At 42.9% G+C, this 14,536-nt stretch overlaps 1 protein-coding gene across 5 annotated transcripts in view; it reads right to left on the bottom strand.

The window, feature by feature from the left end:
- MAK (male germ cell associated kinase) overlaps positions 1 to 14,176 on the bottom strand; it is a 48,883-nt gene extending 34,707 nt beyond the window's left edge. For all 5 annotated transcript variants that reach the window (XR_005722666.1, XM_040249250.1, XM_040249248.1 and 2 more), the window contains exons 1-4: positions 14,107 to 14,176; positions 6,898 to 7,230; positions 2,112 to 2,166; positions 707 to 828 (exon numbers count right to left, since the gene is read on the bottom strand). Coding sequence is in view for 4 of the 5 variants with exons in the window: in XM_040249250.1 (XP_040105184.1) it covers positions 707 to 828; positions 2,112 to 2,166; positions 6,898 to 6,998 (278 nt within the window). In the remaining variant the exon portion in view is untranslated. The remainder of the gene's footprint in view (positions 1 to 706; positions 829 to 2,111; positions 2,167 to 6,897; positions 7,231 to 14,106) is intronic.
- Between the last annotated feature and the right edge of the window lie 360 nt (positions 14,177 to 14,536).

Below are 14,536 nucleotides of genomic sequence, written 5' to 3' on the forward strand. Positions count from 1 at the left end.
TGTGTGTGTGTGTGTGTGTGTGTGTGTGTGTGTGTGTGTGTGTGTGTAAGAAACACAGAGAGAGAAGTCAGCATCAATCCACTGGGAAATTCATAGCATATTTTAGGATCTTTTGCTGAATGCCTCTGGCTTTAAAGACAGGCAAAATGGACATTAATCTCCAGATGTGATCAGTAGCTACCACGAAAATGTTACTCTTTCCACGCTCATGGCACATGACTGAAGACTGCCCTTGTTTAGAGATTCTGTCCGTATGTTTAAAAGGAGAATTTTCCTGGTGTTGGTAACACGTTGTTGTCATTCTCTTAAGCATTCTAATGAACCAGCTTATTAGGTCCTTTCTTAAAAGCAATTTCATTCTTTCCTCCATTCCTTAATGAAACTTCACAAGATGCATGGGAGAGGAAAGTAGATGCTTTTCTCAGTTTTGCCCAAGGCCAGCTTTATTACTGAGTGTTAAACTATAGACTTTGTTTCAAAAACTGTAGAGAGTGTGTTTATATGAAATATTTATCTTGACTTCTAAGAGATTACAACAGAAAAATGATGGTTCTTCTCCAATTAGACATAATCCTTTCATAAAGATAACAGCTAATTTAAAGCTACCCCTTGGACCTATATATTGCAAAGTGTGATATATTGAAGGGTTCCTGAGGGACTGATGGAGGAGACAGTAAGGGAAAACTCAATTTTCATAAAGACATACCTGTCTTTCATTAATTGATAGAGGTTTTCTTTCATATATTCAAATATAAAATAAAGATGGTCATTTTCTCTGATAACTTCTTTCAGTTTGATCACATTGGCATGATTAAGTTTCTTCAGAGACTGCAACGGAGCAAGTAAATATGAAAAATTCTTAAGGCAAAGGTACCAAATCTGGCAAAAGCTCATCAATGCTAGGTATGATAATTACGTAATTTTTCATTTCTTCTACATTCATCACTGAATTATGTTTTACCTATAATATTTTACACATCTTAAAAACATCTTAGAACACCTATTTAGAGTAAGCAGAAAGGGCTTCCCTGGTGGCTCAGGGGTAAAGAATCTGTCTGGGAACCAGGAGACGTAGGTTTGATCCCTGGTCTGGGAAGAGCCCACGTGCCAAGGAGCAGCTAAGCCTGTGCAGCAGGACTACGGAGCCTGCGCTCTGGAGCCTGGGAGCTGCAACGACCAAAGCCAGAGCACCCTGGAGCCTGTGCTCTGCAGCGAGAGAAGCCACCGCAATGAGAAGCCCCTGCACCCGCAACTAGTGAGGAGTCCTCGCTCGCTACAGCCAGAGCAAGCCCGAACAGCAACAAAGACCCAGCACAGCCAAAAATAAAGAAGTAAAATCTTAAAGTAAGCAGTGATTGTTTAAGGAATGAATATAAGTGCAGAAATAAACCAGGTCAACAATAGCTATCAAGCATTTCAGTCTGTCAACTTTTTTTTTTCTTGGTCATTAAATAGGTTGAAACTTTCCTCTGACGTAACCATGTGCAATTCCATGCAAAAGTCTCCAAAAATGTATCCACATTGTACACATAAAATAGAAAGAAATGGTATGTGGTAATTTAAAAAATTGTCTTTCCTTTGATAGTACAAATTAAAATGCTCTTTTAAAAGTGAGAGTGTACTTTTACAGCTATATTTAAAATGGATAACCAGCAGGGACCTCCAGTATGTCACAGGGAACTCTGCTTAATGTTATTTGGCAGCCTGGATGGGAGGGGAGGTTTGGGGGAGAATATACATACATATACATGTATTTATATGGCTGAGTCCCTTTGCTGTCCACCTGAAACCATCACAACATTGTTTGTTAATTGGCTATACCCTACTACAAAATAAAAAGTTTAGAAAAAATAAATAATAAACGGAGATCACTGGCACTAAAAAAGTGAGTGTACTTTCAAATGTGAGGGTACAGTTATTTTCTGTTCTCCACTGACATTCTGATGAGAAATTAGTTTAGGAAGATAAAGAAAAACATAAGGAATAGAATTATCTTTGGTCTGCTTCCCACAGAGAACGAAACAGTCTCCTTAGCTACCATCCTCGGAAATGAGAGACGTGTGAGGTAGAACTGAGGTCTTCTCAGGTTCTTTTCATCTCTGGGGTTTTACCTTAACTTCTCTCAAGTTCATACATTCATCCCAAGAATAGAACTTTCTCTTCATTCTGAAATTAAAAAAGAAAAGTTTAGTGCCTGGGGACCGAGGGTGTGAAGACACAGATTAGACTGCTGGCTCTCTCACTCTATTATTAGTTTGCCTCAGGCAAGCTGTGTGTCTGTCTTCCCTCCTCCTTAAAAGCAGGTCATCTCCATTCTGTGCGTCTCAAGGCCACTTCATGAAGGCTCATGACTATGTCACTTCTTGGACAAATTACCTAATGACCCTCCCTGCCGCAAATTCCTTAGCTATAGAGTAGAAACCGCTGAGTAAGAGAAGCTTATTGTAAAAGGCTTAGGTCAGGACTCAGTAAATACTAGATGTTCCTGTTTTTACCAGTATCTGTGAAAGTGAAAGTGAAGCCGCTCAGCCGTGTCCAACTCATTGCGACCCCATGAACTGTAGCCTACCAGGCTCCTCCATCCATGGGATTTTCCAGGCAAGGGTATTGGAGTGGGTTGCCATTTCCTTCTCCAGGGGATCTTCCCAACCCAGGGATCGAACCTGGGTTTCCCCCATTGCAGGCAGATGCTTTACCATCTGAGCCAACCAGAGAAGCCCCACCAGTATCTGTGGTTGGCTACAATGAGATAAGAAGGGCATCACTGCTATTATTCCTAAAATACTCTTAGTGAATCAGAATTTCACTTATATGTACTCAGGTGCTAAAAATTGAGGGCTTACTGACTTACCAAAAGATACTTTTCAGTACTATAGCCATAAATGTCTTGCTGAAATGAAGAAAGTTCAGCACAGTGCTCAATTTGAAATAAAATACAAATCAATTCAAATATAGTATAAAAATATTTTCATCAAGTGATCAGATCTATCCAAAACTGTACATATAATCTCTATGATTCTTAAAAAATAATTATAGAATTTTTAATCCAACCTTTAGAGGCCAGTTAACACAGTCAAGTTCTATTTCAAAATTTAGTACAAACGTTTATTCTGAAAAATCTGTACTAGCGGCAATCCACATTTACTAACATTGACCTTCTCCTCAACAGTTACTACTTGTTATCAATACTACCTTAAAGTGATACAGGTGTCTACATGCAACAAATATAGAAGTTTCTTCACAAAACAATTATCCCAATTTCTTAGACCAATTTAAAGAAATTAATTTAATTGTAAGAAGTTAAACCAATTTGTTAGAATTCTTTTTAGATTCCCTGCCAGCTTCTCTTCCATTTATTTATTCATCCAACACCTGCTACGTGCCTGGATGATGAAATCGGGGATGGTTACTGGTGCTTCGCATCTCACAGGAAATCAACTTTAGTTAAAATAGACATACAGATCAGTTTTGAGGATCATAAGATAAACTGGCCAGGCCTCAGGCCTTTGTGATGAGGCAGTGTTTCAGATGAGACCCGAAAGACAGAAGGTGCCAGCCAGAGAAAGACAGCTAGAAAGAGCTTGGCTGGTTAGAAGAATGGAGAGAACTTTCACCTCAGGCTGATCCTTATTCCTTGAACGCGAGAAGCTGGCTCTCAGGGCTCTGAGTTCACCTTTCCTGTTCCGCTTTTTCTCCCATAACACTGACCACCTTCTTACATACCGTATAGTTAAATTATTACGTTTAGACCTTGTCCCCTCTCCTCAAGTACAGCAGCAAGCTCTCTGAGGACAACAGAGCCTGCCTGATCAGTTTTTGAGACACAGTTTAAGTCTCAATAGATATTCATTCACTAAACGGTGGCTTGATGGGTTTTGAAACCCACAGGTGGGGCTCCTGAGCAACCATCCCACAAACAGGAGACCCTCTGGAATAGAACTGCCTCTCAGGTCTTTAAAGGACACAGGACTTAATAAATATTTGTTAATTTAATGAGGTGAGAGGGTCTTATCTCCAGCCCCCAGAAAGACCATGTTATAGCTTTTTTTTTTTTTTTTTTTTGCTTTTTTTCCCTGAAATAGCAGATACAACAAGGTTTTTTACCAGTGAGCTATAGTAAAATTTCCCAAAGGAAAATCTCTCCTGCTTCTAGGCCTTTATATACATGCTATTCTTAAAGCTTGGCTATGCTTCCCTCTCCTCTTGATAGCTTTTTCTCATTCTTGAGATCTCATTTTTTGTGGGAATTCTTCTAAGATGATACCATGAGACCCAATCCTCATTCTCATTTTCTTATCCCTCTCTCCCTAAGAAGCCAAGCATTCATGGATTTTATTGTAAATCTTTCCAGTCCTTTTAAAGATATTTTTACACATAAATTTATTTGTGTGTAATGAAGTATTTGTGTGAATTTACATAATCACTTAACCTATAACTAAGAATGATTTCATCTCATTTTGGCTAATACTTGCTGCTGCTGCTAAGTCGCTTCAGTCGTGTCTGACCCTGTGCGACCCCATAGGTGGCAGCCCACCAGGCTCCGCCATACCTGGGATTCTCCAGGCAAGAACACTGGAGTGGGTTGCCATTTCCTTTTCCAATGCATGAAAGTGAAAAGTGAAAGTGAAGTCACTCAGTCACGTCCGACTCTCGGTGATCCCATGGACTGCAGCCTACCATGCTCCTCCATCCATGGAATTACACTCCGTTTGTTACTTTTTTCTCTTATTGCACCAGTTAGGGTCTCCAGTACAATCTTGATCAGTAGGGGATACAACAGGCATACTGGTCTTAAAACCAAATTTACAGGAAGTACCTGTAATATTTCACCTTTCAGGTCAGGGAAATTTCTTTTTATTCCCGTTTTTTGTTTCAGTTATGTAACCATGCTAAGTCACTTTAGTCGTATCCAACCCTTTGTGACTCCATGGACTGTAGCCCATGAGGCTCCTCTGTCCATGGGGTTCTCCAGGCAAGAATACTGGGGTGGGTCGCAGTGCCCTCATCCAGGGGAATCTTCCCAACCCAGGGATCAAACCCACATCTCTTAAGTCTCCTGCACTGGCAGGAGGTTTCTTTACCACTAGTGCCACCTGGGAAGCCCATTCATTATACATTTACTTACTTGATACTAATGGCTATTCGACAATACTTTATAAAAGGATTTCCTTATGTATATAATATTTTAGATCATGATATTGTAAAGTTTTTAACATTTGATAAACATTTGTTAAAACACTTAAATTTTGGATGATCATTCTTTGGTTGAAATGGTAATCAGTTTCCAAGACTTGTTGCGGTGGAAGCCATGTCATGAGAACACTCAAGTGACGATCTGTAGAACCCCATATATAGAGAAAATGTCTTTATATTAAAAAAAAGAAATCTGGACAAAGAAATATGCATCAAGGGAAGCTGATGTGGGAGGTACATAGAAAATGCCATCGATAAGCCAAGGCAAAAGGCCTAGGAGAGATCCCTTCCTCCCAGCCCTCAGAACAACCCTGCTGACACCTTGACTTTAGACTTGTAACCTCCCAACTGTCTCAATAAATCCTTACCGTTTAAGCTAACCAGCCTGTGCTTAAACTGGCACATACAGAAGTCCAGTCTGAGCCACACTGTGTCCCCCCAAATCCGTATCTTTAGGTCCTAACCTCCCGGTACCTTGGAGAATGACTGCATTTGGAGACAGACCTTACAGAGGTAATTAAGGTTAATGAGGCCTTTGGGGTGGGTCCTAATCCGATATTACTGGTGTCCTTATAGGAGGAGGAGATTAGGACCCAGATATACACAGACAGAAGACCCAGTGAACACACGGGAAGAAGAGAACTGTCTGCAAGCTAAGGAGAGGGATCTCAGGGGAAATCAACCCTGCCAACAGCTTGCTCTCACACTTCAGCCTCCAGACTGTGGGGAAATAAATACGTTGCTTAAACCACTCAGTCGGGGGTACTTGGCGAGAGCAGCCCCAGCAAACTGACACAGCGAACCAGCTTGCAAGTGCATACTCAGGCTCTGGTCCAGCCTGCGGACGACTGTGACCTTGGCTGACCTCTACCATCACTGCAGAGAGACCTGGAGCCGGAACCACTGCTGAGCTGCTCCTAAATTCCTGACCCACAGAAACCATGAGTTAACAAATGTTTGTTCTTGTCTTAAATCACTAAGCTTTGGGGTAATTTTTTTTAACATATGATAGATATCAAATACAGTAGATTAAAGAAATAATTAAGTTAATAATTCCTCTATTTCATCAATAAGCTCGGGGAAATACCATATGCCATTCAGAACTCAGTTTGATATTATGAATACCATCTGATTTTGAGGCTTGTTGTTTTAAAGAGATAATAAGCTCTACTCTGTACTCCACTTTAAGTGCTAAAAGAGAATTCTAAGCATTACTTTCAGTATCAGTTCAGATTTATCATGCATAAGAAGCAGAGCCCTAAATAGATAACTAATGGGAAGCTGTGTGCAACACAGGGAGCTCAACCTGGTGCCCTGGGACAACCTAGAGGGTGGGATGGCATCAGGGGTAGGAGGGAGGCGCAAGACAGAGGGACCACATACATATTTATGGCCGTCATGCTGATGTATGGCAGAAACCAACACAACCTTGTAAAGCAATTACCCTCCAATTAAAAATAAAGAAATTTTTTCCAAAAAGCAGAGCCCTTATATTTTTTGCTGGACAAACCAGAAAATTAAACTCATATATGTGGGGACCAGCAGAACTCCTTTTTTGCAGTGCTGTCTCCAGAATGGCATTCCACAATGGCCTAACAAGCGTGGGGTCTGGACCAGACTTCTCTCTGCGCTTGTATACATTCTCAAGCAAGCAAAGGAGAGGAACAGAAAGACAGGTGAACGTGGCAGGGTCGCCCGCAGTACCTTTTGATGGCCACCAGCTCCCCAGACTCGTTGCTCTTGCCCATGAGCACGCTCCCGTACGTGCCGTCCCCCAGCTGTCTCATGGTCGTGTACCGGTTCATCTCAGAAGAATGATGTGGCACAGGCTGTCCACGGAAAATGATGTCTTTGTTGTATATAAATATAAACACGTCTTTTATTTTTATTCGTTTCTGCCCTTAGACCGTTGTTGCTACACTGGTGACAGGTTTTGTCATCATTAAATACAGCTTCTTCCCCAAGATTCTGTAGGTTCATAAGATACAGCAGTAAGGAATCTGGCAAGGAAATGGTGCTTCCATTCTTAAGAACACCCTGTAAAAAAAACAACAAGAATAAAAGGAATATTCATTAAAGAATCGCTTCCAAAAATTTACTGGTAACCTAGGAAACCTGTAAGATAAACACTAATTGTTAAGCACATGCCAGTAAATCACTTGTGCCATTTGGAATGACGTTCACGTTTGATAGACTGGTGAAAATCACTGCAGAATGCTTCATTTATTAATTCATGGTACCATGTAATGAAACTGAACCCAATAAACAGTGACTTAATGATGTTTGTGGTTCCCTTTTTTTTTTTTTTTTTAAAAAACTGACTATAATAGAATCTATGGGCTTCCTGGGTGGCTCAGCTGGTAAAGAATCCGCTGCAATGCGGGAGACCTGGGTTCAATCCCTGGGTTGGGAAGATCCCCTGGAGGAGGGCATGGCAACCCGCTCTAGTATTCTTGCCTGGAGAATCCCCATAGACAGAGGAGCCTGGTGGGCTACAGTTCATAGGGTCGAAAAGAGTCAGACACAACTGAACGACACAGCAGCAACAGAATCTATGTGAGTCCACATCAGACTGTGGAAAATCAGATTCTCCACTATATCCATTCTTAGAATCAATTTTTGTATCATGTTTAATTGGGACCACAACCCCTTATGTGAAATTCCTGGGCCAGATCTGTTTGGAATCCAGGTATTTGCATATTTTAGAAAAGAAATAGAGGGTTTCCCTGCTGGCTCAGGGGTAAAGAAACACAGGAGACACAGGTTCGATCCCTGCGTCAGGAAGATCCCCTGGAGAAGGAAATGGCAACCCACTCCAGTATTCTTGCCTGGAAAATTCCATGCACAGAGGAGCCTGGCAGGCTACAGTCTGTGGGGCCGAAAGAGTCAGACTTGACTTAGCGACTAAACCACCAACCACAGAGAAGTAGGAGGGTACATAACATCTCCCAAAGAGCATCTTAATGTGCCTGCAGGAGAATGTAAGAGAAGTTCACTAAGTAAAAGAAATGAAGACCATAAGTGGCCTCACATCATTCGGGTCATATTTTATTGCAAATGAATTTGCACAAATTAATTTCTGAAAATTCATCTTTCAGAGCTTTGTGGATTTCAAAACTACAGAAAACGGGTTGTGGATGTGTATATATCAGAAGGGTACAGGTTTTGATAGGTTCTGATTTTATTATTACAATTAAAAAAAAAAAAAAGCACATAAAACCGTAGTACCTCCTTCATTACAACTGGGCGCAGTAATTTCCTCCCACTCTTCTGTTTCAGTTCAGCTTTCAAGGAATAATTTCTCATTTCACACCTGTTTATCATTCTTATGTTGCTTTCAAAAATCTATCCTCCCGCTACAAGGCTATATGCTTAGCCGCAGAAGGTAACAACGTTTGGCACTGTGAAAGGACCTAGTGTGTTTTAAAATGCCTTTTATAGGGAACTCCCTGGAGGTCCAGTGGTTATCACTGTGCTTTTGCTGTCGAGAGTCCGAGTTCTATCCATGGTTGGGGAACTGAGATCCAGCAAGTCATGTGGTTCGGCCAAAAAAAATAAGATTAAAAGGCCTTTTATAATCTGATGCTTCAATCAACGATTATTTTTCTTTCACTGTAGCACTACTTCCACAAAATAAAATCACAGACATTCCTTCCCTATTAGATGCAGAACTGTAGGAGCAACAAGAATATATTGTAATTGTCAAAAACAGGCTTTTCTGCGGAAGCACAGCAGAGAAGTGCACTAAGCAAGGCAGTTCCCTTTGTATGGGACACATTTGTCCACAGGAAACTCTGGAAGATCCCGTGGGGCTTTTAAGTAACAGCGAGTGTGCTTTCATTTGTCATTTATTTTACCTCATTACAGATAGCAACCCCTTCAAAGGCGCGTGAGTAGTTTAGGCCACACTAACTCTGTGGCCAGGATCTTGACAAAGAGATCTCAACAGTAAATTCCATTTCTGTTTAGTGGTTCCTTCATCTGGCTCAGTTATGTCTTAGTAAATGGTTTCAACAAATGCCAGCAAATGCTTTCCCATTTGCCTGAAAATGAAGTTCTTTTGCAAGTGATCTTTACATTATACATAGACACAGGTTCTAAACATAAGGGCATTAATATAGAGAAAGGCAACATCCCCCTGCACAGTTCCTGACTAAAATGTGTATTTGGTTTCCTTAATTTTTCCATTATCTAGGTAAGGAAAGATAATTTTGAAAGCTCTTTGGGGGTTTGTTTGGTAATACCTGTTTATCATTCTTATGCTGCTTTAAAAATTTTATTATCATCCTGCCACAAGGCTGTATTCTTAGATGCAGAAGGGGTTTGTTTGGTGCTATGATTAAACAAAACATGGGCTATAAAATGTATTCCTTCTGATCATTTAGAATTTTATTAAATCAGTATTTTTCAGTTTATTATCAGATGTTAAACTGCTTGACATTCTTTTTTTTTTTTTGGCTGCACCACACGGTTTGCAGGATCTTAGTTCCCTGACCAGGGAGGGAACCCAGGGCCTTGGCAGCGAAAGTGCCAAGTCCTAACCACTGAACCACCAGGGAATTCACTTAATGTTTGCTTGACTTTCTTTTCTAGCTTCTCTATTTAAGGTCTTTTAAGGAAATGGGCTCTTCAGAGGTTTACCAATTTTTTCTGGTTAAGTAACAATATAGAGAATATATTTGTCCAAAAGGCCACAGTGTTCATCATAGCAGTAACAATGTACAATAAAAACGCAGAGGGATTAAATGACCTAGGATCAATCAAGAGAATCAGTGATGGAGTTAGTCTAATAGTTGCATTAGCCTGAAGCTATTTGGTGTTTCAGTGCGTCCCCAACTTCTAAACAATCCATCCTTGCTAGCTATTACAATCACTGATACAGCTAAAAGAACCACCCCTCTTCACTCCCAAACCATGTAGAATCTACCCCACAATGAAGGCTGCCCACCCCCACCACCCCCTAAAGATTCCTAACTCCTCATCCTAACATGGCAAGATGCTATTAACAACCTGAAAAGCACACAGAGGTCTCCCTACCCCGACTACGCCGTGGGGCTAGATCTGGCTCATGCCAATAACCTGGAAGGACACTGAAAAATTAGGCCAGAAACAGTGAAGGGAGAGTGAGTGAGTTGGGGAGAAGGGAGTCTAAATGGAGTTCATTAAGAAAGTTATTATTTTTACCCCACCCCCAAGTTACTGAATTAAATTTTAATGGGATAAATAGCAGCATCTTTTCTTTGCAAATCTGCCTATGCAACAGATTATTTTCAGGGTAACACCTAAGTGAGGACAAACATTGAGGGTCTAAGAGGTAGACGGTGATTATAGGCACCTCTGCTGCTGCTGCTGCTGCTGCTAAGTTGCTTCAGTTGTGTCCGACTCTGCGTGACCCCATAGAAGGCCCCCCACTAGGCTCCCCCGTCCCTGGGATTCTCCAGGCAAGAACACTGGAGTGGGGTGCCATTTCCTTCTCCAATGCATTAAAGTGAAAAGTGAAAGTGAAGTCCGACTCTTAGAGATCTCATGGACTGCAGCCCACCAGGCTCCTCCGCCCATGGGATTTTCCAGGCAAGAGTACTGGAGTGGGGTGCCATTGCCTTCTCCGATAGGCACCTCTAGAAAAGGACAAAAGAGAAAGGAGTGAAGAGGGAGCTGCCCAGATTGGGAGAGAATTTCAGAGGTAAGGGGTGCCAGGAACGTGGAAATTTCCCCTTGCAGTGGCTCAACCACCTGCAAAAGCGGAATGAACTGCCTCTTTCTCTTACATTGTAAAGAGCATCAACCATAACACCACCAATACTATTACAGCACAACAGACCACTGATGCCTTCCTGCTCCAGCTTGGAAGCCCAGTTGTTTGTTCTTGTTTTTGTTTTTGTTTTGGAGTGGCTGTAATAGAAACCTCACTCCAAGTCTTCCAAAAAAGAAAAAGAAAAAACACTGGAAACACAGTTTGTTTCAAGTGCTATAGCATAGGATACTTATATTCAGGGAAAAATAAAAGAGGTACACAGCCGTTTCTCGGCTTCTTTTGTTTGAGGGGGTGAAGATTATGGGTATGACACAGATTTTTAAAAGTCTGATGTGTGGTTCCAAGGCAATTGGAGTTTATACAAGTTTACATACTATGCTCCCAAACAAAGCATCAGAAAGGTCTCTTTTGAGTCATTTTAATTACAAAATAAACAGCTGTCCAGGGTGAGAAGCTGACCATTCCAGCTATCTCCTTACCCCCTGAAAACAAGGATAATGGCCCAGTGTAGACAGGCATAGATGTATAAAGGGTTTTTAAAATTATTCCCATGTACCTACTCACTGAGGGGCTTTCCAGATGGCGCTAGTGGGAGAGAACCTGCCTGCCAACGTAGGAGACTCAAGAGATGCAGGTTCGATCCCTGGGTCAGGAAGATCCCCTGGAGGAGGGCACAGCAACCCACTCCAGTATTCTCGCCTGGAGAATCCCATGGCCAGAGAGCCTGGCGGGCTACAGTCCATCGGGTGGCAAAGAGTCAGACATGACTGAAGGGACTTAGCATAGCACAGCATCTACTCATTGATAGCCCGTAAACAACTGTTCTTATCAGTGTAGCATAGGAAGGTCCTAAACTGATTTACTAGTCAAAAAGCAGTATATGTAATTTAAAAGACAGACTGCCTATAGGTCCCCAGTTCACAGTCAATGATATTTCTCTGCAAACTACGTGTATTTTTCTCCGTTTTTGTGTTGTTCCGTCACTAAGTCTTGTCCGACTCTTTGCAAACCCATGGACTGCAGCACGCCAGGCTTCCCTGTCCTTCGCTATCTCCTGGAGTTTGCTCAAATTCATGTCCTTTGAGTTGGTGATGCTATCCAACCATCTCATCTTCTGTTGCCCTCTTCTTCTCCTGTCCTCAACCTTTCCCAACATCAGGTCTTCTCTGTGGACCCCTGGAAGCTAATTCTGCAAAATAGGCATGTATTAAAAAGATTTCTTTTGCACATGAATATTTCCATGTATATATTTCAACATGGATGCAACAAGGCATAACACAAGTAAATGTAATTTAACTATGATCCTCAATTAATTTAACAGAATTGTTAGGAACTTGGAATTTTCTACAATCAAGCTACAGTACTTTCTTATGAGTTATACACACCTTATATTCTGGTTTAAGGGGGGAAAATTTATTGAGAGGCTCAATTACAGACTTACATTAGATAAATACTCTTACCATTTCTCTCCCATTCTAGATGTCTTATTTTTAGCTAACTGCACAATTACTGTAAACTTGAGCTTTATTCTCAACAGCTTCTACCAGCTAATAAGGGATTTAGAAAGGATTAAAGACGATTAAGAGAGAGGGCAAATGGAGGGTAAAATCTGTGTCTGCCCAATCACTGAGCAGATAACCTCTGCACGTCTTCGACTTGCTTTGGTACAATCTGCTGTAATGTTATTACTCTAAGGCTGGAATTAACGTTTGTTTGTTTTTAAAGTAATGCCATAAAAATCATTAAGTTGCTTAAAAAGCAAAACAGAAAAAAGTTTTCAAACCAACCAAGTCATATGTTTACAGAATTAAAAGGGGAGCTTTTGCAATGGGAAAACAAAGATTTTGTGTTTTAAAAATGAAAGCATGGTGCTCTGTGCTAATATTCACAAACTATTTTAAAACGAAGCAAAACCACCCCCCAAAAAATTAATAAATAAAACCCCTCCCCAACAAATAGATCAAACACCTTTGCCCAAAGCCAGCTTCTGCCTTGCCCAGGCAGAAGGTGGCTTCCTTGGGCGGAGCGAAGGGTGTCTCCTTTTCCGGTCACTCAGCGGAGATGGAGGTTGGGGGGATGGGGACGGTAAAGACAGGCCGAAAGGCTGGAAAGTAACTTTTGCCTCTATTACTATTTCGACTCTAGGGAGATTGTTTTTCTGATTAAAATAACTCTGATACCTTTGACTCTGTGAGAATTCCGTTACAATTAGAACAATTGCCTAATCATTTAAAGATTAAATACAATTACATACATTTCTTTCCGTTTAAAGTTGAGATTAGGAAAACCTTATAAAAAGTCAGTGTTATTGCCTCCCCTCCCCCGACTCCAACCCTGTCCTTAAACTAAGTGCCCGTCTTATCTGCAAGTCAGGAAGCAGTTTTCGTTCCCTGACGCTCTGATCTCTGATATTTCCCCTACCCCCAGCAAACCAAGGCCCTTAAGACTCCGTGGGCGCAGTCCCGCCGGCCTGCGGCTACGGGTGGTCCTGGGGGACCCGCCTGTCCCGCCGACCGCAGCTGTGGGCTCGGCGTAGGGGACCCGGGGGGGGGGGGGGCGCTGGTCCACCCAGCGCCGGGATTCCGCTTTTACCTGGGAGCCGTTTGGGATGCACTGAATTTGGACCCAGTTTCTCTTTCCTCCTTTTTCATTTTTGTAACAGTTCTGAACTCAATTCCGCTGCCTGCTCGAGACCCGATCCTGCCCCCGCACTCCTCAAAGTAGTGTCCCCTCCAGCCCAGGCACTAAAGGGAGAGGCGGAGGTCCGGGGTGAGGGGGTACGATGGGAGACTCTAGGATAGAGGTTCGGGGGTGAGGGTCTCCGAGGCTGAAGGATGCTCACTGTCATCCTCCAACCCAGGACTGAACCCCGTCTCTAGGGGCGCAGGAAAATGGCCAGGGGCGCTTCGGAGCAAACCCACCGCTCTGGGAGCAGGTAGCTCTTCCCCTCCGGCCAGCCCCGCCCCTCCCCGAATCCTCCTCCCCCTAGTCCCCGACCCCTACCGGTGTCCAGGCCCCTTCTCTCAGCAGAGGTCCGCCCCGGTAGGACAGGGCGCCCAGGGGACATGCCGGGCCGCCTCGCAGGACAGGCCCGGGTCGGACGGACGGTGGCCGCCCCTCTGCCCGCTCGGGATTACCTGCCCGCGCCGGCCGCTTACCTCGTTCGCTCCCTTGTGAAGCTCTGCAGTCCTGTGTGTTTCATCTCCTAGGAAACGGCGGGCTTGCATCTGCCCCCGCGCCGCCCGCCCGCTTACACCCCGCCCACAGGGCGGGGCTAAGCGATAAGCCCCTCCGAGGGGCGGGGCCTCCGGGAACACCTGGAAGCCGCCGGAGTTCCTGCTCTTCCGCTATTTCATTTGGGGCTTGGGGCAGTCCTGATTACCTTTGCACTTATTTATAAGAAGTTGGGTTGTTTGCCCTTTGTTCGCACTCGTTCTATAGAGTCCTGATTCATTGAATCTGGTTCCCAGGCTTGTGAAGAGCAAGAAGAAGCCAACTGTTCGCCTCGTAATCCTTGTATTTTGTACTGCTTGGGGAAAACTGCACTGGATTGCAATTCTTTCTATTGGTCAACTTCTCAGATACATG

The sequence above is a fragment of the Oryx dammah genome, unplaced genomic scaffold (assembly GCF_014754425.2).
Source record: "Oryx dammah isolate SB20612 unplaced genomic scaffold, SCBI_Odam_1.1 HiC_scaffold_11, whole genome shotgun sequence".
Classification (NCBI taxonomy): domain Eukaryota; kingdom Metazoa; phylum Chordata; class Mammalia; order Artiodactyla; family Bovidae; genus Oryx; species Oryx dammah.